The 27,627-nt window shown below is 38.9% G+C and overlaps 1 protein-coding gene across 1 annotated transcript in view; it reads right to left on the bottom strand.

Moving 5' to 3' along the window:
- Positions 1–27,627, bottom strand: part of EEFSEC (eukaryotic elongation factor, selenocysteine-tRNA specific) — a 126,228-nt gene that overhangs the window by 31,141 nt on the left and 67,460 nt on the right. Inside the window, exons 5-6 of the mRNA XM_086469937.1 lie at positions 25,387–26,028; positions 10,741–10,897 (exon numbers count right to left, since the gene is read on the bottom strand). Coding sequence (XP_086326063.1) covers positions 10,741–10,897; positions 25,387–26,028 — 799 coding nt within the window. The remainder of the gene's footprint in view (positions 1–10,740; positions 10,898–25,386; positions 26,029–27,627) is intronic.

Genomic DNA, 27,627 nt, shown 5'->3' with positions numbered 1-27,627 from the left:
TCAATGCACACTATTAAGAACAACTATTTTTTTTTGTCCCCAAACTCAAAACATGGATCAGCCTCTCAAGGTTAACGTCCTTGTCACACAGCAGTTCTCATCCACTAAGCACTGGCCACTATTGCAAGTCAATACTTCAAATAGCCTGCAATTTGCAAACCACAAAGCTCTATGCCTCCAGGAAGCCCCCATGGTGTATGTTTTTACTCAGACTTCAAAAAGATATCAGAACAAACACTGGTGGAAAGGGAAGGTGAAAGGCCCAAGGGATGAACGATCAAAATCAAGTAAATAAGCACAAACAGTTTACAGAAAGGGAGAGAAATTTCATTGCAAGAGGGCAATCTGAATGCATGAGCTACCCTTGTAGAGACATTTAATAAGATCAAAGTTAAATTATGTAAAAGCTTGGAACACAAAAGTGTTTTCCACCCAAATACTGCAAAGCCCTGAGTGAGGGCTGTAACAACCAAAGACAGTAGCATCCCATTTTGCACACAAGAAAGCAGAAATAAAGGTGAAGGAAATAATTCCTTCTTTGGTATCGTATAAACAAACTACAGACCTGGGAACACAGTCTAGATCTCATGGCTTCCACTTCCTTGCTTTATGTAAACAACAGGGCTCTTGGAAAAAGCACCTTAAACATCTAAAGTAGTGAAGAAGCAACTATAAAATGTGCAAACCCCCCGCATACTTTTTGAAGCATTTAACTTTAAAAAGCACTGTGTTTTGGCAGTTCAGTCCCCTAACTGAATCCCTCACATTTGACTGACTTCAACTAAGCCATTAGCAAGAAAAAGGGTCTTTCCTTCCCAGAAGGACAACATTTAACTGAGCAGCAGTGAACTGATACAAATTTTTATCAGATTCATATATTTTGTTACTCTTCAGAAGAAACCGTACTTGGTCCCTTCAGTATTTTTTTCAAGGTGCACACTGTAGAGGAAAGTATAAGGGTTCTCATGTTGAACTAGATGGGAATTAAATAATAATTTTAAAAAAGTATATTCCCATTGCTCTAGGAGATACAAGCAATTACTATTTTTTTGGTGCTCTAAGATTGCTCAGCCAAACTGTATAGACACATAATAAAAACAATGTTAGCTATATTCTTTCCCCAGAAAAAAAAGAAGTGTTTTCACACTTGAAATTACAGCAAGAGTATATTGAATTTGCAAAATGAAACACCTAAAAAGGACAACAACCACCAAAAAAACCCAACACAAAACCAAACAGAAGGTAGCACATGCATGCTGCTCCTGTGTGCACGATGTGTAGTACACTAAACTTCCGTAGTATTTCATGAAAGTCAGAGCAATCATGTTGTTCAATAGCAGGTTCTAATCCAAATTGTTTGCAATTTCAGCAGCATGAACGCAGTGAAGTCAAAATTAAATGCAGAATTTGGTCTGTAAGGAACACGGTATTTCGACTACAGTGACTGTAGCGAGGTATCTCCACTTAAAGTGAAAAATATCCAAAATGACAATGCAGCAAAAATTCTAAAACTTGAATATAGTTCTATTCTGCAATTGTGTGCTTACGGAACTTTGCAACTATCATATATTTAAAATATGGCAGGACTACCTTTATAGGGGAAATAAGCTTGTTAATTTCCTCATTTTGAATATTTAATTTTGCCACCCAATCAATGAGGGTTTTTTTCCCCTCTTTGTCCTTCATAAATGTAACCTGCAGTAAAAGAGCCCCATTTAACAACGGATTTCCTGAGCACGTTAGACAAGGTTCACAACAGCCTCATAGGGTGGTTTGCACAACAGCAGCATGAAGCCAAAAGATATTAGATAATTTGGAAAAGGTCACTGAGTAAGTTAGTAGTGACATGATGGCAAACAGGAGCTCAAAACACAGCAGCCTGCTCAGCTACATCAATTACAGACACGTCCTGCCAGTGGTCTGGACTGTGCAATAGGGTCCAAGTAGCTTACAGTTGCTGTTGTAATTATTCAAAATTCAGCAAAGTAGCAACCCTAAATACATGAGACGCTTCTTTTCTCCCAGGGAATGCAACTTTCCACAATAACGACTTGCCCCCAAAACAACAAAGCCTGGATTAACTGTAAAGACTTACGACCACAAGAGACCCTACACAGAAGTAAGGTTATAATACGCAGCAGCACTACCAGCTCTCAGTTTTACCACAAATCTCAAGATAAGTGCACTTCTTTTGAAATGCCAGATCCTAAAATCATGCAACTGAGCACAAATCTCGGTTTGTTTAATTTATGTATCTAGCTCTTGTGGCTTAGGAGAATCTTGTATATACGACCTGAGTCTATCTAAGAAAAGAAACAATCTTTACAGATTTTTTTCTTTTTTTTTAATAAAAGAAAAATTCTTTGGGGGCTTACCGTTGTGAGTACTTTGGACAGCTGACTACCAATGTCACTGCCAACTGAAATAACAATTGTTCAGTTTCAAAATACTTGTAAAACCCCACAGTTGTCTCCCAAGCTCTTCCCACACTATCAGATCCACATTTTATCCTCAAATTATGATAAACAAATTCTAACTACAGCACCTTTATTTTTCGCAACAGGGATCTGAAACTTAACTTTAATCATACTAGTAGAGTGATTGCTGTTCTTGGAGGTAAAAAAGGAAACTTAATTAGTATGCACTTGGAAAAGACTATTTTGGCAGCTAAATTCTCGACATCCTCCATCTGCAGAGGGCAATCTCGAGCACAGAGCTAGACTGAATGTTTCCTTCAACCCTTCCTTTCAAGGCCTCACAATATAACAACTCAAGCATCCACGCGTCAGAAACAAACCCAGTCTGCCCTGCACAACACTATAGCAGCCCAAAAGTTCCAGCAAATATACCCGAGGGCAAAATAAGCTGTTACTGGTGTAAGACTTCAGAAACCAAGAAAGATGGGCAGGGTGATAGCAGCAGTAGCAGACTGGAACAAAGAACAGAAGCAAACGGGAGAGAGGTAAGGATGTCAGCAGAAACTAGTCAAAGTGAAGGGGGGCTCGAAGGAGATTGGAAGCTAATATTAACAGAATAAAATGTAAGTGATCACCAGGTGGGATTTTTGGGTTGGTTTTTGTTTTGGTTTGGGCTTTTTTGCCTGGTTTGTTTGGGTTTTTTTCCTTTCTCAAGTGCTAGAGGTTCTGTAGAAGTAAAGATACCCATACTATGGTCAAACAAATCCCATCTGCTAGAATTATTTTTCTTTTTGTATTAGAATTTTTCCCCTTAAATTGCACAAATAATTTCATATTTACAGTGGGACTCCAGTGAAGTGCAAAAAATAAAGGTGTTGATTACTCACTAAAGAGAGTGAATAGGTCAATTACGAAGCACCACCCAAAACCAGCAAAGTTTTCCTTGTACGTGTCAGCATGGGGAATGCAATCATGTAATTGGACCTAGTATCAGAACACATCTCAAGCAGAGCTGATTAAGATGCTTTTTTTAATATATATTCTGAAGTTTTAAATGCTTAACTTCACCACCTTAATACTCTTACCTTTTCAAAGTAATTTTCTTCAGATTGAGACACTGCCTACATCTTTACTGCTTTCAAAATACAAACAAAAAATTACAAAAACATGGTCTGCAGAGTAGAAGCAATAGAAATAATAACCTAAGCACAAACACTAAAGCCAGCAAAGCTCAGAGTTAAAGCTGGGTTTGCTTTGAGGCTAAGCTCATACTAGTGTAAGCATAAGGTGCTTTGCTATTCAGCATAGGGAAAAGGGTTCAGTACACATTGCTCTGTACCACCACTGAATGATTGGTCAGAGAGCAATATGACTTTTTCCTGAAGACCACCCACAGTCCTAGCTTCAAGGGGACTGCAACGATCATTGGTGTATGTGATGAGTAGGGAAGAAACACTGAGTTATTACATGGTGTAGAACCACCAATGGTCCTTCCGTTGTCTTAATGACACTTTCCTGCAGCTCCTCTTGCACAGAAATATAAAAGATCTGTGGGAAGAAAAACAAACAAAAAAGGCTACATCTCATTCTTTCCAATTACCCAGTAGACCACTGTGTAGCCTATACTGGACCCAACACAAGGGCTTACTCAGGAGCTGGACCTTTTTCTTCCACAGCAGCACCGAAACGCTGCTACATCACCTGATGTCTGATAATTCCATAATCCGTATCTGCTTGATCCCAGAAGAGCAACCCGCTGAATAGACAGTCCAATGGCAACTTGAAACCCAAAGAAGAGTCTCAACCTCCCCTGGGCACAGCATCTGCTCTAGTGTGTGAAGACTGACTGCCTACCTCCAAAACCAATCTTACGATCAACGCATCACCCTCCAAAGCTCTAAGTTTAGACACTTAGTCCTGCAAATCTGCCATTACAGTCAAGACCAGGATCTACTGATACCAACATGAATGAGGGAGACAGCCAATTAATACATTAACACTTCCTTGACATCTGTTTTTATTCAGAAGGAATGTGTACAAATCTTGATTCTGATTCCACAAAAAGAACACTTTAAGGTCAATAAATCTGGATATTCAGCTCCAAAGGTCAACAGGGGCTTACAGGACGTCACCACTTAAAAGGTAGGCTTGATTCCTCAGGCCAACCTTTTTGCATAAATGCAGTACAAACTCTTAGTTCCTATGTGGTCATCAGGACTTTCACATCACTACAGTTTAATCTGCTCAAGAGAGGATCATACAGGGAAGCGATGCTTCCCTGGCAACAATCCTCTCCCAGCCTCTGTCCATGCTATCCTAGCCAACTTTCACAAAGAGAAGAGAAGGAGATTTATGCTTGAAGTACCCCTTAAGGATTTTAGGTTTTGTTTGTTTTAGAGGGTAGGGGAAGAGAGACTGTGAAAGAACAAGCAGAGCTAATCTCCAGCTTTAAAATAAAACGCAGCTACACAGATTTCTTTGCCCTTGGGCTTTTGTTTTTCCTCTTGACTGAAATCCTGCTCAGCCTCACCTGATACTGACAGGGATGGCAATCCACCAGACCCTTGCAGCCAACAATTTTTTATTTTCTTTTATTAAAAGAGAAGCCAGGCTGGGCAAACACGGACACTAAATGTGCCTAAATTTCATTTGGCCTAAGAGAAGAAGATTATCCTATTTTAATGCAACACAAGCAAAGAATTCCAAATGTCAAGATCTCCCACAAAAAAGTACACTGCTTAGTGACAGGATGTTTAATTATTCTCAGTGCAATGAAAAGGTTTAGACTGCCCCATTCCTGCTGATGTCAGTAAGGACTGCCCTCCAAATTACAAAAGGAGGTAATATGACATTTATCTACAGTCAACTATTTAAAGCTTGTCTCCTACAGGTGTTTAAAAAAATCCCACAAGCTGTAACTAATATTTCATAAATTCCAGCTACATTGGTATGTTGAGAGCTACCTGAAGAAAGCAAGACACCCCTTGAACTGAAAAAAAAAAAAACCAAAAAAGAACACAAGATATTTCTGAAGGGGGAAGTTATAGAAAATGTGATACACAAATTATTTTACTGTTGCATTTTTCCATCTTTGCATAACTAATTTCCCTCATACTATTTAACCTCTATTTGATTTCCTTGCTTAAGTGGAGTGCTAAAAAATAACTGATTTGAATCCCACTTTTAAACCTGCATTTTTTTAACTGGAATCAAAATTATGCAAAGTATTGCTATTCACCTACAGCTCTTACATCAAAGCTTTCCCACTATGTCATCACCCACTTTGCAAGCCAGTGGGGGATCCCATCCAATGAAAAAAAGTGTGTGGCAAAATACAAAAAACACTGAAGACACACCATCTCCACAATACACTATGGGGAAACACACGTTCAGCATTTCCACCCTTAATTTCACACATAAGAATACAAGGAACTCAAGAATAAGGCACATTGGTTAACTCTTACCACTTCATGTCATCCTATACCAACACTGTGGGATCCCAGACACATTCTGTCCTCTGAACGAGGGAGCACATCTGTGCTATTACTTCAGAACAGACTCTTATGGTGCATTCAACCCCTCTACCACAACAAGCAGTGAGAACAGTGAAAACAGACTTGCTCTCTCACATGCAATAAACAATTATAAATGCAGGGCAAAAAGTTACCGGCAACAAAAGACAAGGTCACAAACAAGTTTGTCTTCACCGGTTGTAAGAAACTTAAAACTACTGTTATCCTGTACAGGTAAAAAGAACAGCAAAGTAGAAAATCTTGTATTCTAATATTCTCATTTATATCTCCTCTTCTGAAAAATGTGCCTTTCGTTACGTTCAGATTTGTTCAATTCAGAAATGTGTTCAGCTGTTAGATATGCACTGCTTCTTTCACATTAAGAAATAAGGTAGCTTTTAACTCATCTCTCATATAGGAATTTTTACTGCATTGAGTCAAAAAGAGAAGAAAAGAATTGCAGTCAAACCGCAGTGTCTCAGAAAGGACGAACACTTCACTAGCAACTAGATGGTAAAGACAGAAAGGAAAGTGAACTATGCCCGAGATATCACATATGCTCCAATTAAGTTTTAAAAGTTGCTACATTTTACAATAATTAAGCACAAGACAAATGCAACATGCCAAATCCAATGAAATGCACATATCTACAGCCAATCTTTTGGAGGATGAGAAACACTGATAGATTACGGTTTTGCAAACCAAGCAGAGCTTTACAGGGTCAATTCCTGGGTGAGACAGTTAAACAAAAGTCACAATTAGCACTAAGTTATTCAAACGATTCACTGAACTCTCCTCTGAATTTCTTATCAACTGGCATGACATTCCTAGGTGCAACGCATGTTGAAATAAGCATTTTCCAGACTGTCTTGTTAGCTTGTCTTCTTTAGAGTAAGACACTTAAACACACAGTTCCTGCCTCCCCAAACTTGTTCTTGATTTCAAAGGTGAACAATACTTTTCACTTTTTTACCTTGACTGTGTAATGCACTGTTCCTATTTACAACCATAACAGCTGCCATGTATCAGCCGCCTCAGCAAGAAGCACTTCATCAGCAGCTCGCGCCCTCATACACACACACACCAGCGAACCTTACAAAGCACCGTAGTTTAAATTGCCTTTCAAATCCTGTTTGTTTTCTAAGCAGCTTGTTAAACTAAGCAAAACTCTCTTGTGAGTTTAGAGATTATGTTCCCCTTTTTTATGTATTTGATCATACAACCACTCTGGAAAGTAAGCTCCAACCTGTCAATTAACATGCTTTGAAACTTCTTCCTCAGTTAAAACACAAACAGCTCCACAACACAGGCCTACAGAATAGCAGACCTGCCAGGAAATACTTTTTTTTTTTTTAAACTGGATGCTGCTGCAAACAGCCTAGAAAGTAGGTTATACCTTATCATTCAAGCAATAAAAGCATGCCTGAACACAAAACCAGAAAAGATGAAAAATCCGTTGTCCTTCTACCTTCCACCACCCTGCTGCCTGTCCGTTTTACCCTTACACAGGCACCCACAAACATCCAGGCAAACTACACATGAGTATTCTCAAAATGGAACTACGTCTTCCTCTGCAAAGAGGATTTGGGAGCACAAGAAATTTCTGCTGAATAACATCTTTTAATATTCAAGTTACACTTTGCTTTATCTCATGTTACTAGCTTTACTTCTACCGTCTTGGACCACCCTACAAGATTCTTCTCCATTATGTTCTTCAAATGCTTGCAGATAATCATATCTCCCACTTAGACATCATTTAGCCAAGTTTCATGCATTTCTTTTCATCTTCTTTCCCTCATAAATCAATCCCTTCAGCCTCTCCAGTGTTCTTGCTGCTCTTCCCTGAACTTCTTCCAAACTGCTGACATCTTTCAGTGACTGAGGAACCTCCAAATGCATGCTGCACTCTAGATGTGTTTTTTGTACTGTAAAGAAAGATAATTAAGCCTTTTCAAGAAATATTAATGCTCCAAGTCTGGAATAAATCTAAACCAATTTTTTTTTTCCCCAGAATGCATAGTAATTATCCCCGTTTTACAGAGCAGGAGAGGAGAGGGGAGTATCTAACTTAGTGCCGCACACAAGCAGTGCCAGAATAAGAAACAGATCCATGTTCTGCCATTCCTGGTTGTAAGGTCTGCCAAGTTTCAGCCCATAGACGACGTAAGACAATGCTCCCTGTGATCTACAGGCAAACACAAACCATTTCCAAGCGACTATGGAACAACACTTGGGGAGCCCAACACTTGCTTGCATGAGCAGGCACAGTGCTGAAGGCTGCTGGCACCACCAGGTCCACATAATACCCTACGCCATGCCATGGTCTGCTATTACCTTAAGTAGTTAGGACACAAGTTTCTGATGCATCTACCCGATTTTCATTGCTACGCAGAGGTTTGTTTCTAAAACCAGCCCTCAGCTATAGTCAAGTTAACAACCTCTGGAATTGAATAGCTTGTTTAGGTAAAGACTGGTTTTAAATAAGAGAGGACTGACTGACTGCCAGGCTGAGGCAGTCCAAGGCAGTTTTCAACTTGCATGTTTCCTTCCCTCTCTCCCACACCCCAATACATTTGTGAATGAATCGCAGGGAAATCACTTTGGAAAAACTGAAAGAGAGGTCTTCACAAAAGAAATCTGTGAGAGACTATAGGAGGGGAGGCAAGGCTGAAGAATGGAGGGATGGGAAAGAAGAGTCTGATCAGTTAAATTTAATAAAAAAAAAAACCCCAACAAACCAAAAAACAGAACCTCACAAACAGGATGCAGACACATTAAAAAAGCAACACTGACCTAACAAAGGAATGTGAACTGCAGTTGACTTAAACAGCATCACAGGAATAGCCCTCCCCCTACACAAATCTTTGCAACTCTTAAAGACACAGGTTGTTAGGCCCTTCCAAATTCTGTGGGTCTTTCCCCTGCTAGCCAGATGTTGTTCGACACTCTTAGCTTGAGCTAATTTAGCTTATTGCCTCTTCTTTCTAGACCACAAGAGTACTCAAGTCTGACCCAGACTAAAGCAAAGCAAACTAAGATTATTCTGTCTACCTTAGAGAGATATTAAATTCTCATGTTCTGCTACATATTCCTCTCATTGAAAGAACAAACTATAAAGGGTCCTCTGTTTCACGGCCTGCTGTTAAACATCAGAAGAGTATAACCAAGATTAGATAATGGACACCTTGGTATCATTCTTCCCACTAACTCAATACACATAGCAAAAAGCAATTTTCTAAATCTGTGTACGATTTTCTTAATGTAACTGCTGGCTTGCAATTACAGTTCCTGCTTACATCCACAACAGTGACAAAAAGTCCTTCCTACGCTTCTCCCCATCCCATGAAGAACCATTTCCTCCTTCCAAAACATGGAAATGGCAACGTAAATGACATCCTCCTGTTATTCTTCTCTTTCATCATATTTTTGCCTCCGGGAGAGAAAAGCTACTAACACTACATTTTTAAGCAAGGTATCATCTTGATTTTCAGCTTGAACCCTTTTCAGAGTTAAGGTCATCTACACATCATTTCACCACTTACCTAAAGGCACCTATCTCAGTGAACGCTTAAAAGCTTTTCTATACTAGTGAATACAAAACCTGCATATATCCGGTGCAGCTTGCTTCTTTAAATATGCACTCTGCTTGCTAATTAGGCCCTCAGACCCATTCACAAAGTCTAGCATTTGGTGACAAAACTGGAATCACAGCTAGGATAGCAGACAGAAGGTTTTTTGTCTAGTCAGAAATTCTTATCTTGTGATAGGAAGAAGAAAGGAAATTTGCTGAGGGTCAAAATTAGTGCAGTTGCATCAAGCCTTAAGTTAAATGGAAAATAGTCCATCTCCAGAAAAAAAAAAAAAAAAAAAAAAAAAAATCGGGAAACTTCAGTTTTCTCTGTAGATCAATTGCTACATGATTGTTTGCCATCATAGAACATCACGATTTCTTTTCTCCACTTGTACTACAGAAGCACTCTCATTCATCAGCCTAAAGAAGGTGGAGGATTAACTAGTGACAAATGGGCCAAAGACACCACAGAAATACAAAAGTAATTCTAGTATCCTTAAAATCTTATCCCACAATCTGAGTTAAATGCAGCACTTTTGTAAAGGCTCAAAATAACTTTCCTACCTTAAAAGGAGGAGAAAAAAACCCACCACAGTAATGACACTTAGAAACTCTAGCATCCATCATCCCCCCATGCTCTAACCTAAAGAGGCATAAATCCTTGCTGTAATTCACCAAGGATGAAAAATACAGTAATATATAATACCATAAAACCAAGGAGACACAAGCAATAAAAACACCTCTCAAGATCTCCAAAACTCATTTATCAAGCAGTTTTTCCTTGAAGGAAAGTTAGGTAATAACATGCAGAACAGAGCCAGTTTAAGGAATTTGCATCCAGTACACTATACTTAATAAGTAGCTACAGGTAAAAATGATTGCAGGTTTGCTTTCCTTTATTTGTTCAAAGGGCTCTAGTAAACCAATACTTATATTAAGAGAGAAGAGATATCCACAAGCCTTTCTAGGCAGAGTATGATTTCTGTGTTACTGACACTTAACAAGTAGTCATTTTGAGACCTGAGTTTCCTGACACAGGAGATGTGCCTTCAGGCCATTCAGTCTCACAGTCATCACCATCTAATTCAAAGAGGTACAATCCACCAAATCATCAGTGGTCCAACTGGGTAAGAGTCAATTTCAGAACTTCAGGAGACTACTGGTAACATTGAGACTGACAATATGGAAAGATCCTCTACACTCAACATAGATTAGTATTTGTTAGCTGATAAGCACCTACCTGGAATTCGGATTTTAAATTTGCCACTTTGTCCAAAACCACCATCTATTATTCCATCTTCTCCTGTAGATAGTTTAACTTTTAGACCCACAAAAATCTGGATGTTTGTTTCCTTTTTAAACAATGAACGACCAATCACACTGTAATCATCCATCACCTGAAAAAGAAATAGGGTTTCATGAGTCTATAATCTAACGTGACAAGAAAAATTATACCTATGAGATACACTAAAGTTTGGCGACTTCTACCACCCTGACCTTGGAAAACGATTGTGTGCAAAACCATAGAAGACTTTATGAATTAATATGTTTCTGCTTCCACCTCATTTCTTATAATAGGAAGAACAAACCTGCATCAGAACATGCTGTAAAATCAGTTAACTAAAATATCTTTTTCATGGAAAGGTTTCAAAAAAAAAAGTCACTTCAGTACCTATGCTCACAAAAAGTTTATTCTAGTACTTATGCTACAGTTAAGTACATTATCACCCACATAAACATTCTCTTAGCTCCAGACCTGCACTCCAACAGCTACACTTCCAAAGAAATGATGAATTACTCAGAGTTTCTAAAGAGTCTTTTAAAATATTCACCTTTACATACACATTGATTTGTTAAATTAAAAGCCTTGTGACCATTGTATCCCATTTTAATTTCAAGGTCTGTAACCCAGTGGGAAGAACCATTCCAAGTTGAATTCTTAATTAAGCTATCAGGAACAAGAGGTAGCAAGGTTGGTGGGTAAGGCAAGATAAACAACTCTCCCTCAGGCATTACAAAGTATAAGGTGCAGTCAAGTGAGCCTAATCCTGTAGGTGTGAATATCCTTGTATACCTAATGCCTGGAGTTACTCTACCTCATAGCTGCAGCAAGAACATTTATTACTTATCAGAAGAAATAAGGGGATATTACTTAAATCAAGTTTTTTTTTTTTTGGTGGCAAAAGTTGCAGTTGCTCTTCAGCTCTTAGCAACAATTTTAAAATAAACATAAGGGTTTCAAAGACCAAAGTGACTTAGAACAGTAAAGAATTATAACCAATTTTGAATGCTCCCCTTTACTCAGTTTAAATGACAACTCCAAGTATTGCTGGTTTATTAAGCTACTCTCCTTCCCTGAAGCCTCCTCCATAAACAGTAGTGCATATATAGACTCAGATCCCGAGCATTATTATTGTTTATTATTTTGTTACATATGTATGCCTCTATTTTACTGCCAAGCTCAGTAAATCTAGCATCAGAAATTTAATTTTATTTTAAATGGGGTTTACTTGTTCAACTATAAACTGCCTCGAAAGGGCTGTGCAATATTAAGAGAGCACCGGCAGGACCTCTTCCTGTCCCAAACCACGTGCACATGCAGGATAAGAAACGTCTACAGCCCTTCTTCCTTCTTTCACATAGAGAAGAGAATAGTACACGCAGCTCCGCTTCCAGCCAGGTGCAGAGTCAGGGCTGTAGGCAGAAGCATTCAGGTGTCTCAACATTCACTACCTGAACATCCAGTCCCCATCTTTTCCCAAAAGGTAATGTTTCTGGGTTTTTTTTGGTGTGTCTGTCCTCTCCCATCCCCCTCAACAAGCACTGCTTCAAAATGGCTTGTGAACCATTAACGGTAGTATCACTGCTTGGCAACCTCTGGCTTAAATTTAAAACTGAATAATGTCTTTTACTAGAGCTACTGATAACAGGTGGTGGTAGAGGGGGAAGATAAGCTTTCAGGCACATGTTCCTTTCTTTGGGTCTGAAATAGAAGACTAGCAGAAAAAGAAGCTATTAATTCCAACTTGAAGAAGCGCTTACATTCTCAAAACCTTCTTAATTTTTCCAGTTACACTAGCTGGCGAAATAAAAACATTGTTTCTTCCTATAAATCTTTTCTTCTTAAAACAAGAATTTCAAAACTGAACATCTCTCTCCTCTACTGCTGGCTATATGCTTCTTATCCCTGCATTTGAAATACAGACTATCTCTTCCACTACAGTAAGGATCTTCCATGTATCTATTATTTTTGTAGTTATCCCCCCAAAATGACACAGGAAGCCAACTTTAAAGACAAAATAAACATCTTTTATTCTTCTAAGAGCACTTCAAAGTTATCTTTAACTTAATTAAAAATGGAATTACAGGGTGACCAATCATACTAGGCTACCAAGGTTCAGTTTAGAGCCTCCCCAACAAGGATGTCAGAAAAAAAAACACCTCAGAATGATTTCTGTCAACAAGTGTTACAGGCATCATGAACCTTTGAGTAAACTGGTAATGATAACCTACAACTGATTATTATAACAGCAACAAAATCTATCACCACTTAGGTATGTCATACTCATTTAATATCTTTTGATTTTAAAACTCTATCTTTTATAAGTAAATGTGCTTTTTAGGGTCTTGCTTTTGTACACAGAGTTTAGGAAAGTAACTGAGGGCTCCAGCTGCACCGTTCCTTTTGCTTCAATGGTCAACTTGTTAAAAAAAAAAATCCCTCCTAAAGCTCATTGCTATGTTCCATCCATATCACCACTATTCCTTGGGCATCTCTATAGGCCATTAGAAAAACAACTGCTTTAGTGGTGCAGAGATCATAAGTGATCAGTGACTTGCCTGAGTGGCTGTTCAGAATAAAACCTTTAAGACCCAAAGTCTCGGTCTCATACACTAAATCCCATCCTGTGTCATCCAACACCCCCCATTAGCCTATCACCAATTCATCCCTGAAGAAGACTAAATATTAAGAGAATGCCTGACATAAGAACTAAGATAACTGATCAGTCTTTGCAGTGAAATAAATGGGTGAAGGAGAGATAATTGCTAGGTTTAGAAAATGAGGTTTCCTATGTAAGACCATGTTAGAAAAATAAAAGAAAAATTAAATTTTTGTTTAATTCTTGCTTTGTAAAAAGGCACAGAAATGCATGTTGTTCTCTCCAACTGAAACTCAACACTTCCAATTACTTTACCAGCAATTTACCTCCAATCACTGGATTTTAAGTTAATCCCCTTTGAGTTCTCAGAACATCTACAATGGCAACCACTTTGCCTATTAGCTGAACAGCCTTTTGGGAGATCTTTCTGCTTTTCTCTCAAACACTCTTTTTTTGTTATAAAATATTATTAACTTAAAAAGCCAAATGCCGCAAAGACAGTAAGGGATATGCAGTCTGCTCTGAAGCAGCAGCGAGGGGCCTAGCAATGAGGGTAGACTAATTTTATTAACTTCAGGGAAACTTCAAAAAGCTTTAGGGCTTTAATGCCAGACAGAGACGACCCCAAAAGTCAGTTTAAGTGCTGCATAAACAAAGGATTAGGGCAAGAAAAAGCTGAAGGCTCCTTGCACTTCTTGTTTATATTGTCATATGACCTAGTAGGAGTGGGAGAGGGCTGCCTCTCTGACTTTAATCCCCCATGGTGTACAGTGGCGTTTCAGTTCACTGACCTACATTAGGATAATATTTTTTTAAATTTATGGGCAGAGGTGCAGCATCAAACTCACTTAAGGACTTTAAAAAAAGAAAGGGGGGGCAGGGGGGGAGGCAGGGAGAAATACCCAGAAGAGAAATTTTCTGGATGGTATAGTCTCCCCCTCTCACTTAGGTTAGATCAGCAGCTTAGAAAGGGATTTCAAGTTCAAAGGGAACGTTTCTGTTACTCTTGTTTTATGGCTTAGACCAGAGGACACAATAGCACTGAGTTTATGAAATAACCCTTCCCACTTGGCTTTTGTATTTGCAGGAAAAAAGTAAACAGCCCTTTATAACCATAGGTGAAGTATGTGCATCTCTGGCACATAACACTTTTGCTAATACCAAGAAGTTCACAGAAAAAATTAACCACCTCACACTCCCCATCTAAGCACTACTTACTCTACCATATATCGCTTGCAAAACCACAGTTAATGTTACATGTGCAAACCATAGTATAATTCCAAGGAAAAATAACTCTGCAAATTTTCCTTTGAGCAGGGATATCAAGCTATACTGTTCGGCCTATTAAACAACCCTCATTTTTAAGGTAACTTAGAAATTACTGTCATCTGAACACCCTCTCAAACAATCCATCACACACATTGAGAGTAAAGAACTTCATGTCACAACATATCTGTAGAAAAAAAATACAGAGATCGGAACAGAAACACAGAGGAGGAAACAAAGCAGTGCCAGAATGAGATGGGAAATAAGAAAAGGTTTGAGACAGAGAAAGTAAAAGCACTGAATATTAAATACTAGAAAGAAACACAGAGAGAAGGAACAACCTTTTCTGATTTAATCTAAGATTATATAGTTTTAAATAGAAATAAAACAATTTTAATAAGGATAAAGACAGGTCTGAGGATTATTTTCAAACTGATAAATGGCCCACTGAAACCAAAGCAGAAGACAACAGGAGGGGAAAAAGAACAAAAAGAACCTATGACTAACACTGAAAATTCTAAGTATTTTTATTACTTTTCTGTATTTTTTCTAAAGTACACTTGAGACATCTTCATCACGACCAGTGACAGCTCATTTGTTTCTAGAAACAGTTTCGAGCACTTTCCATTTCTGTGTCAGAAATGGGAATATTTTGGAAGCTGCAAATTCCTGTTCTTCTTTAAAATGTGGCTTCATACATTGAGAAAATGACAGTACATGAGGCTGCAAAAAGGGTGAAGGAGAAAGAACTGGAGAGGATTTCACTGATGATTTGGTTTGCAGCTTTTTTAATTCTCTGAAGACTGTTCTAGCTTACAGGTTGTTACTGAGAACTAGGGTGAATGACTTGGTACAAAGGAAGAATGATTTGGTCAGCCACACCATTTCCTCAAGAGCTTACCTCAGCATAAAAGCATTAAAGGTTTTTCTTTCTGCAATTCCCTCCAGCATTACTAGCTTTTGGTTGTGCGCTGCCTAGAGACCTTTCTCACCAACCTCCAAGCAAACAAACTAAACTTCTGCCTTTGAACATCAACCCAGGAGGAAGGAATGGAGATGAAACATTCGTCTCCTCCAGTACTTCATGTCTCATTACTGCTGTTCTAATAGAGCAAGAAACCACCACACAGACTTCCCTGCCTATCTACTAACTTTGGTTTTCAGATGTTTGTCCCACATCTCCCCAGCCTATGTTTCTTGTATCCAAGAAGCATCTTCCTTTCTCTGCCCTTCTCTTCCTTTCTCAGTAAAGGTACAATTGCATTTGAGAATATCTAACAAGCAGTCATAAACACCCTTCTGTTTGCTGAGCATTTTGCCATCACTATAGCCTGGTTAAAACCAGTACAGTAGTGGAAAAGGAATCTTGAGTATTGAGTCAGGCCAACGACTAAGAACTGCATAGTCAGACTAGTTTAGATTCTAAAAGCTCTATACATACAGGCACACACAAGGTACAAACAGGGCACTAACTTCATTACGCATGTTTATAGTGCAAGCTTCCTTCACCTCTATACAAAGTTTAGAACGGTTGAATCCCAAAAAAACAGGTACTAAATTCCTGATACAGCCAAGTTAAAACACTCATTTTACCAAGTGAGAAGAAACTAGATGATGTCATGATTGTACTAATCTTTACACCAATCTATGCTGTGTAAGAATCTATGCTTTATGTAAGAAAAGCAACATCAGAGAGAGAAAAGAGCCTACAGACTACATGCTATACTGCTCAGGACCTCTATCTCCAGATCAGCCAACCCTGGCTTGAAATGCTGTAAAGATTAGAAATCCTGTAACACTTACTATCCAAGCACAAATCAAGAAAGAGGCTGTTTTACAGTGTAGAAGATTTGTAGATGCAGAAGTCTTGACCTAGCCTTGTAAGGATGCAGAGAGGATTGCCAAACTGACCAGAGCTCCTCCCAGGCTGTGGTGCGGAGCCGCCAGAACTCTGGTGGTATCTTATCTCCATGACTTAAGAACACTCAGGCACATTAACTGTTTTGAAGTATTTTAACTGTGGTGATCTCAGGTTCTAAGATCTTAAACATCCAAGAGGAAACAGAATCATAAGGTTGGAAGAGACCTCTAAGATCATCAAGTCCAACCATCTACCTAATACCACCATGCCCACTAAACCATGTCCTGAAGCACTAAATCAACGTGTTTTTTGAACACCTCCACGGACTGTGACTCCACCACTTCCCTGGACAGCCTGTTGCAACGTTTGACCACTCTTTCAGTAAAGAAATTTTTCCTAATGTTGAATCTAAACCTCCCCTGGCACAACTTGAGGCTATTTCCTCTTGTTCTATTGCTAGTTACTTGGGAGAAGATACCGACCCCCACCTCTATACAACTTCCTTTCAGGTAAGACCTAGCGAGTTTCATTTGGAACAGCGCACAGATGTGGCACACAGCAGTAGGTCAAGCACAGTGGCAGTGAGTTAATTTGTTTCTAAAGGAAACTGCCCACAAATAGCTTGGGAAGGGCAGAAAGGAATAAAGAAAAGAGGCTCAAAAAACCCTTATTGGAACTTAAGCAGGCAATGAGGACAGGCCTACAAAGAGTTGCCCAAAGCAACTGATGCCAAGGGAGAGCAGAGAGCTGATTCTTGATGCAAACTCACATCCCCTTCTGAAGGTACCACATGGATTCACAAACATCCCAAGTCCGTCCCCTCCCATAATGATCTCCAACTCAAGTGTGTTGATCCTCTGCCCAAAGCCCAACAGTCCTCCATCTTTCTTGGATAACAGTTTCCTTCTGCCATTTGGTTAACACAGTTTGTGGTATCAAGCAGTACAAGTCCGTGCTACACTATGAATATTTGTAACTTAAATCCTAGTGAAGGTGTACAGTAGAGGGATGGTTACGGTTCAATAATATGTAGGTTTTTTTACTTTAAAAATGCTGAGGAAATTACATTTATATAAAACCTAAGTTGCAGAATTGGGCACTTAAGAAATGCCAGATGTCCATACAACCACTCCCGTCCTCCTTTGATATGCCCCATGATATAGTCTTTACGTGACCACATCCAAAAAAATTTCACAGGAACCCTGCCTTATTAAGTGCAGAGGGTAGAGGCACAGGGGAACTGAATTAATGTTGCATAGGCAACTGTAAATCTGGTATTTCCTAACTTTCAAGTGCTTGATTTTGCAAGCTAAGTAACATTCTTAATTTATTTTCGTATCCAATAAATAAAATGGTGCACTGGTTGCCTTGCTGACAAACCGATTCCCCCACAGGTGACTCTTACACAACCTCAGAAAAATCAAGACCAGCTGTCCATACACTTGTAAGACCCAAAAGCATTTCTGCATTTTAAATTTAATAATATAAATAATAAGCATAGGTGTTACTCAAACCTTCAAAAATTCTACTACCCAGTCATGTGGAGCAAGCCATTCTTTTGTCGGTGAGTGAACAAAACCAATCTTTTTCATATGAGTAAGCAAGCAAATGCTGGTACCCTTTTACGACAAATTTATTCTACTGTGTTAATCCATATGTTGTGTCAGTTGGTACACATCACCATTCTTTTCTCAGTACTGTTTAACAGAAATGGTATTTCTGTTTAATGAGCATAGAGCCCTCCCTTCCCCTTCCCCCTTTCCCCACTAAGCTTCTCAAACCCTTTTACTCAAAAACTAAACAAGCCAATAAATAAATGCATCTTTTATATTTCTATTTTACAGTGCATTTTAACCAGCAAATGTGCTGTGCACTTTTATTCACCTGATTGCCTTCATCTCTGTATTATTACTGTATTTAGCATACCATCAGCAGCCAAGCAGAACCAAACAAACTCATGTTCAGACTTCAAAGCAGGAAAAATATTAATTGTGGCGTCTGCGTGTTTACAGTAGATGGAGTGACATCCACCACTTCTCCCAGCTAGAGTCACAGAAGGTTCTGCAGACAGCCCAGGTCACTGCCTGTGCCTGCAGGCAGCACTCAATCAGTTTTCACTGTACAGTTTGGCCTTGTTACTCATTTTGTGCCCATATTAGTCTGCACACCGTATCAGTCACGCAGAAAGTGCCATTGCCTGGCTGACACGGTGTTTTATTTGCTATCCTGCTGGAACTACATTGCCAGTATAAGAAAACAGAAGATGAAACATTAGCTCTAGTAAGCCAATGAAACATTCTTTATCTAGAAATAAGTTAGATGGAAGAATCTAGCTATCTGAGCAGGTAAAACTTACTTTATTCCTAGTGGCACTCCAAGCATGCAACAGAAAATTCAAGGAACAGTATTTCTGTGGCAAATATTTTAAATATAGTGCACTGGCACAACTCTGCAAGATGAATTCCAGTATTACTGATATCTAGAAAGGATTCAATGAAAAAAGTATCAGTGTTGCTCACACATGATCCTCAGCAATCTTTCCAGACAGGAATACTCTTGCACTCCGATATTAACTTACTGCCTCCCCAAGCAAAGATAACCTCCCCAGAAGTCCGGTCTCATCCCCTAAGTGAACCACATTGGATGATCCTGTTCACTCATGGGCAACTCCATTTTCCCTCCTTTGTACCCTCCTTTGGCAGTTTGGTAAGTCCATGGCTGAGCTACTGAAAACTTGACATGTACTCTGTAAAGAAGATGTTGGTGGTTTTGCTCATAAAAAGCCATAAGGAATTAAAAGACAAAATATGGCTGATAATGGGCGTTTTTAACATTCTCATAACTGCTGCTTTTCAAAATGTCTACCTTATTGCTGCTCATCAACAAATTTAAATACTATTTTCTCAAACTTCCTGAAGTTGCTTGCTAGTGCTCATCTCCACAATATCTCAGCCTTCTGCTGAAAGGCCAAAAAAATCCAACAAGCAATGGTGACAAAGATCTTCCATTTGACCACTCCAACACAGCTCTTGTTACCCAGCTGTAAGAAAAGAAAAAACCCAACACTTAAAAGATGCTGAAAGATAAGCCTTTTCTCTTCTATTCAGGCTTCAGAAGAGATGCTCTGATAAAAATCTTGATAGCTTACCCTGCTTTCACACCTTACTCCTGCCACAATACTTTTCTCCTTAGGGACACTTAGATCACCAATATTCAAACAATGAGTAGCATGTTGTTAAGAAGCAGTTAAGTGACTCTTCCATCCTCTAGAAATTAAAGCATGCTAGCTACATGGTGGCCTGGGTCACCATGAGACTGAGTTCAGTAAGAAAACTCACTATTCAACAACCCACAAAACTTGGGAACAGAGTAGCTATGAATAAAACTAGGACATCCCATGGCTATGACACATGAAAGGGAACTGCTGAAAAGTACAACATGATTACCATCAAATAAAGTAAAGCCTAAGAACAAGGCAAATAATGAGAAAAAACATATCTAAAACTTTGAAATACACAGAGAGAATCAGTTCTTAATGTCAGAGGAACCCAGAGAAAGCATCTTTAGAAAGGATTTTCATAGGAAAACATTATACTATGCTTAAAATGGGAAAATCACAGCTGAGATATGCATACATTTTTCACTACACAAGCTTGAAAGTGCAGAAGGTGCAGCTTGCGCTATGTGAGCAAGGCAGAGAGTTTTCCTTCTCCCTTTGTTTCTGCCACAGAGCTACTGATTTATGAGCATCCTCAACAATAGGACCCTGTGGCAACCATCCCAAGATAAATGCTGCTTGTGCAAACACTTCCAAAACAAGCAGAATATCTGAGTCACGCAGGAAATCATGATGCACTTCTACGGTTCACCTTTCAGTTGAACGTCTCTGCACTCAACCTGTACGTTCATGGAAGACAGAGCAAATAACAGGAGAAATATAAAGGATTTACCCTAGGAACTGATTAACTGCTTCACAAGTCGGACTAGAATTAATCTACAATGCTGCACAGAGGTAAAATTCAGAGAGGAAGATATCTCAGAGATGGTGCTAGGATTAATACAAGTCTCTTTGCCCTCAGAACTGCAAAGAGCTGACTGGTGAGCAGTCTGTCTCCAGAAGCACGAGACCAAGGTCAACAGTTGCTGTTTATCTTCATAATTTGCTTGTGCCAACTCCAGCGGCTGCTGGCCAGCTACAGTTTAGCAAGCCCACATTCACAGCCACCGCCATATGCCGGACCAGAGGGACAAGCTTTATTCACAGGATCTCATTTGCCCCTTTTTTTTCCACCTAGATTCCCACATCACACTCCTTAAAGCAACACTGGCGTTAACAATAGCACTCAGCCTTGCTTTTACCGTTTTATCAGTACAAGCCACTTGTTGCCAGCCTAGCTCTTTTTCCTATTGAAAGTACATTTGTCATGCAGTCAAGGTTTTGCAAAAATTAAGTGTCCAGAGGGCAACAATCTCTGCCTCCGCATAACCAAGTCAGAAAGATGCTCTTGACAGAAACTTCCTTCCACTGAACTTCTCCCCTCTCTCAAGTCCTCTCTGCAAGAGAAAAACTGGATGAGTATTTCATATAATTTTAAAATCATGAAGTTAAGCAAATACAGTCCTTTGCCAGCACCCCCTTAGTTCTGAGACAACAGCAGATTTTGACTTTCCTTAAAACTAACCCCTAAAGGCTTACTCTAATCCCAAAACAAATCCGGTCTAAAGCAAAACAGGAGCATCCACACACTTCTACAACAGTTCAAAAACATCAAGAAAGTCATAACTGCAGTTTGAATCATGCAACTTTTTCATAACCAAGACGCAATTCCAGCACAGTTAGAAGCACTATGCAGCATCTCAGACCACACTAACTTAACCAAAAAGGCAGATGATAAATGTTTTAAAGCCAAATTTCTCAGACACTACAGTAATACACATCTTTAAAATATATAAATAAATCAGCTAATAAATAAGCAAGAATGTGAAAAAAAGATACACTGCACACAGGTAAATTCAAAGATTCTGGTGAACAACAGTAGCCGTGCTTTGATTCTTTCTCTCCCAGTGCTCCACTCAGTCGTAGCATTAAAGAGACAAGATACCAAAAAGGAAACAGTGAGCAGTACAAAAAGTACAAGAGTACTTGGATTTTTGTAGAATATTTACCATCATTTGCAGATGAGAAAAACCAGGAAGCTTAGGTGTGACTTTTCACTAAAATGTACTAATTCAAGACTGATAATTGAATTACAATTTTTTTTTTTTTACTTTTTTTTTTTTTTTTAAGTAGGTGTTTACCCAGTTCATGGATTTAATGATTTCTATGTGAAATAGCAAAAATGTCACACTTGCTCTTGGAGCCAAAAAAAAAAGGCTCTGAGAACAAACATTGTTCTTTTATAGAAAAAAAAATAAACCTTAAAATCCAGGAGGGTGCTGTGCACAAGGGCACAAAAGAAAAGTACTGTGATGCTGAAACTTAATGAATTTACAATTCTTACTATTCCATCAGTGCTCTGAAATTAATCAAAATAGGAACAAAAAGCCAAACCATAAAATGCCTGATTTCTCCTGGGTAAACTGGTAGTAAAACTGCAGGGAATTTATTTTAACTCTAGCAGCAAGTGGAGGGGCTCAGGAGAGCCCACATCAGATTAGCAGCAATGTTTTACAAATGGGCACTGATGAATTCCACTACAACCCAGTTATATGGGAGCGTGTTTCCACCCTGTGCTGAACCCAGGAAGGCAGACGTTACATGCCCCTGCCTGCCTCTCTCCCAGCCTTTCAGGAAACTATGAAGCTAATCTTCCCCAGTAGTATTCTCTGGAGAAAAAGTTCACTTCTCACGAGGGTAACACGTATTTTGTAATTATTATTTTTATGCCTCCCCAGGGAAGGTGAGGAGGGGGGAGCTTCCTTGCTCAACAGAGAAAGAAATTTTCCTGTATCAATGCCAAGAACAGACACCCTAAATTCAGCGATCCTAATCTCCAGCCATCTATCAGCAGCAGGGTGGGACCAGCTGATTCACATTTTCTATTAGCTAGCAACTTTGTGTACTAAAATAGTCACTGTACCACCCAATTGTTCCTGCTGCTCTCTGCTCTGCAAATACAGACTTAATAGTAGCTACCTCAGCTACCACTAAGTACTTCCCCAGCAGGGCCTTTATAACGGGCACAACCTTCTCCTCACCAACTCACCCAGGTCCCTGGCATGCCCCTGTGACTTTACGTTGTGAGTATTTCTTACAACATTTGCTCCGCTATCCTTTCAACACGCATCAGGGAAAATGCGAGCTCTGAGTATCTACAGCACCACAGAAGGAAGAACCCAAGAACCAACCTAACCTGCAGATAGACTATTTGATGGCAACTGTTCATTTACATGGCAAACTAGTATTCATACAGATAGTGATCAAGGCCCATATATAGAGCACACTGTGTGACAGATGAAGACAGGATAAAACAACAAAAGCTCCAGTTCTATATTTTAAAAGGCATTAAGACAATACCAAAACAGTTGACTAACATGTATCAGTGTAATAAATTACTCTCTTGGTCAAATATTAAATAATTCACACACATCGGTCATTTTCTGGACCAGAAAATAAAATATGCATAATTCAATTAATGTTATTCCTTTACACAGTAAAATCAATAGCAGAATACATAAACTGGCAAAGGAATTGAAAATAACACTAAATAAAACCAGTAAAAACATTAAAAATGCACAACCGAGGCTAACAGCAAACTGTTAACCTAGTCAGACAATTCACCCAGTTGGTAGCCTGCAAGTTTTCATCTCCCATAGACTAGTGCTGTGCATTGGGAGCAAAAACAAAGAAAAGAGACCAGTTCACTTCAGTTAACCAAAACACAAGCAGCATTTGTGGCCACAGGTCACACAAACTTCTGTTCTCATTCATAGACCTACAGCCACACAGAAACAAAAGGAGTCAGTAAGCAAGTCTCGCTGGATATTAGCGGCATGGGCCACACGCAAGTGAGTACATTTTTAGCAAAGATAAAGGCAAATGTTTTGTGCTTTCAGATAGCTCTAGAGCATTGAAAGAACTGGCATCCAGACACATGCATTTGGTCTAGAGCTTCTCCACAGCTTAGAGGACAGAATGCTTTGGACCATTCTGTCCAAATGTTGGACATTGCTTTGCAACATCACCATCAGCCAAAGAGAAAGGTAGCCAGCCATTCCAAACAAAGGAAATTATAAACCTGACACCAAGATTTTGACAAGTGACTGTTGATTTTGGGTGTTCCATACAACCCATGTTAATAGACACAACATTTTCAGAAAGCTACAGATATATCCTCCTCCTACCTACCTTCCTTCCTCATGACAAAACTATCATCCAAAAAATACAATACCTCAGGTCTGTAGTTTCTTCAAAAAGGAATGGCTTCCAAAGTCAGTAGTGGAAATTCAAAGGAGATTTTTTTTAAAAAAAAAAACAAAAAAGCTAGAACAACAACATAGAAACTTCAGCGAAAAAACAGGGAAATAAAAGTTGCCTGTTTAATAAGTTAATGTAGTGAGGCATTTAGAAAAGAATCTCACTAATTGAAAATCATGCCCTGATGTGGATCTTGGTTTATTTATTTTTTTACAATTAAGTTAGTAAAGCAAATAACCAAAAAAGTATTCAAGGAGTCTGCATTGTAAGTTGCAAACATGGAAAGGTATGCAAACTGTTTAGTCTCCTATAGTAAAGTAAGGATAGATATTATGCAATACTCAACAGAGCATTATGGAATTTTGAAAAGAAGTAAGAACACTAAATGTTTTGTTCAAACAATCATATTTTGGATTAGGAAAATAAAATTTAATAGTTCTTTACCCAAAAGTTAATAAAACACCTACCACACTAATATGTCAAGTAAACATTTGCTGAAGTTTACAACAACTCTGTTCACTTGAGGGTAAGCAATTAAATTATTTGTATGTTGCACCTCTCCACCTAATCCATTCATCATGAAAAATTCCACTACAGGACATATAAACAAATGGTTCTCCACTGATTACTGAAAGGTAATCACCACCAAGATTGAACTTATGACAGCAACGTAGTAACACCAACAACTACAAACAGCGTATCTATCCACAGGTGAAGGGACAGTAGAAAAATCCCAATTAATTTTTACTGTAGATGTTAACTCCTCCAGAAAGCACCTCCATGTTCTACCACAGTGACGTGGGCCAAGTACATACACTATAGGACACTAACACCTGTGCAACACAGAAACAGCACGCGTTAATCAAGGCTCCAGATCCTCCATGTCACAAGCTTGATCCCAGCATGCTGTAGCTCTGTAAGGCACCTTGTAGGAGATTCTTTTTGCCTACTAAAGTAAGCGTCAATAATTGAGATTCTTATTCAATAAAATGTGAAAATACATAAAACAACAGTACTCTTTGTGTTATTTAGTCTAAAACTACTTTCTATTTGTTTTACACTGTCTTTGCATTTCCAGCGTACTGCAGAATAACTGTAAAATATGTTAGTGGAAAGCTGAAGTCTTGTCAACTGGGCAGCAAGCAGATGAGCTGCTTCAGAAGGTACACAATCAAAGCAAGTTTGCAGGAAGAAGAGAGTGGCGAGACATCAAAACAATCAGTGAAAAAACAGCATCAAATTACTCAACACTGCATTGAACTGAATAAACTGGTCACTTTTAAGCAGTGATTTCTGACTGTTTTCAGAGAGACAAGACATAATACACGAGGTATACAAACATAAGAAAAACATGTATAAAGACTCTGGAACATAACTGAAAATTCTGTAGTCCACAACGTAAGTACTTACACAGAACAAGTATTTCCCCTTCCCATGCATAGCACTAAAGAGACAGCTTACCCTTTCCACTTGTCCTTCCTTGTGCTTCAGTTTGTACACCTTCAGTTTTGGAAGGAAAGTCTCCATGTAATTCTTGTCTTCCATGCCTTGGAGCAGTACCCCATGGAATGCCAACCTGCAGGTATTTGCATGAATATCTGTATCCAGCTTGGAGCCGATCACAAGACACAGTTTAGGACAAGTGACTGGTTTTTCAAACTCTAGCAAAGCCCACTGTTGTCTTGGGAGCGGGACGACTTCTGCCTGGTCATTATCTTTGTTGTTCTCTGAAGAATTCGAGTCCTTGGACAAATATTCCTCTTGATAAAGATAATCTTTTTCAAAATCAAAAACATTTTCTTTAATTTCTTCATTGAAGTCAGCAGGGGCTGGACTGAAAAACATCACTCTTCCCATAACTGTTTCATGACCAACTGTAATATGGAATTTGGCTTTGGTCTGAAGAGCTCCTCGAAAATACTGGATTTTCTTCAGGGAAATTATTGCAGCATGAATGGTGTGAAGTGATTCTGGGGTGCAAATCAGGCCTCGTTCTAGCAGTTTGGGATCAAATTGGGTTACACAGATACCTACTCTGTCACCTTGCATAGCGTAAGTCACAGGGGTATGGAACATCTGCATGGACTTGACTTTCTTTGTCACCTATTGATGAAAGAGCAAGGAAAAAAAACAAACAACAATTAACTGCACACAAGTGCATCACAAGCACAAAGCCACATATCACACCCTGCTCTCTTGTGATGACTGGCCTTCTAGAATAGTCCACAATTCAAAAAGTAGAAAGAGAACAGACTGAGGACAATATCCCATAGTTTAGGATTACCATAGTTTTGAGCCTCTTAGATTGTTCTACTTCTGTTCATGAGATGTAAGATTATCATGGCCACAACTATGTTGATGATTTCACCATCTGTGCTGCAATACCTGCATACTATCTGCAAATCAACAAATATACCCACACCATCTTACTTACTGTACCTGCACCATCAACAGTGTAGCACTACAATACCCGCCCATGCACCTATGTGACTGTTTTCCCATCCCTTCTACAAAAATTGTTCCATACACTTTCACTTGCTTGAATTCAACTGTAAAATGTTCAGAACAAAAAAGCTTTTCCTTTTAATGCACAATACTAAGCACAATGAAATCTTGTAAGCCATCACTGCAAATTAATTAGTAATACAAAAATCTACCATCTCCTAGTCTATAACATTCCATATATTAAAAAAAGTCCTCAAAGCTTTCTTGCAAAGATTTGAATGTTCATAAATATATGGCTAGCATCCAGAGATCATTTCTTTAAGATATCTTTATCAATATACAATAGATTATACTGTGAATGCGTACAGAACAGCATTGCTAGAACAGATCTCAACTCTAAGTATCATTTACTCTTTGTCCCTTTTCTTAGTACCAATTCTACAGCTATCAAAAACGTTCATGTCAAATGCTACTGCACAATTCTTGGCATTCAAGCCATTAGTATCTGTCTTACTCAGCTGGAATTGTTCTCAAACCAATCTCCATCCACTACATGTCCCTCAGTAGCCCGCCTTCTAAGACTTGCCCACACCATTTATCTTGTTACTCCTGAAAGTAAGAAACCAAAATACACAAACACTGAAGAGAATCCCAAACCAAAGGATTGGACTCAGCAGATCTGGGCTTCATCCTCGGTATGTCACACAACTTACAGCGCATCATTTACGTTAGATGACTCAAAACAGTCTAGAGAAGTTAACCTTATTAATTTTAATCACAGAATTATTCACCCACAGGATAATACTGAAAATACCAGCTTTTTTCCTGCATCTTGGATGCCACGCATAGGTGACAAAATTATGTTTTTCACCTTTACTACAAAGCCTGCTGCCCTGTATGAAGGGCATAGTACTTGGCTTCAGACAAATCTTTATATGCCTATTCCACAGTCACCAAACCAAGTAATATTAACAGACGACCGTAGGAAAAAAAGGAAGGAAGAAAAACCCAGAGGGCAACAAACTACAGAAACTTAGATCAATATAGAAGAGTAGATGAAAAGTCTACTGGCTGAACTAAAACCTTCAGTAACTGGAATATAAAGCACTCTCCAAGTCAGTCAGCAAAAAACAGTCAGAGGCAATACACAGAAAGCCAATTTTTAAAAAAGGGGGAGAAATCTAGCAGCTGCATGTCTTCTGGAAAACGACAAAAATCCTGTATTCCTTCTTGAAATCATAATTATACAAAAAACAA

This window comes from Leptosomus discolor, chromosome 9 (assembly GCF_034619465.1).
Source record: "Leptosomus discolor isolate bLepDis1 chromosome 9, bLepDis1.hap2, whole genome shotgun sequence".
Classification (NCBI taxonomy): Eukaryota; Metazoa; Chordata; class Aves; order Leptosomiformes; family Leptosomidae; genus Leptosomus; species Leptosomus discolor.
Note: the sequence above shows the minus strand (reverse complement) of the source record. Positions and strands in the feature narration are given on the sequence as shown.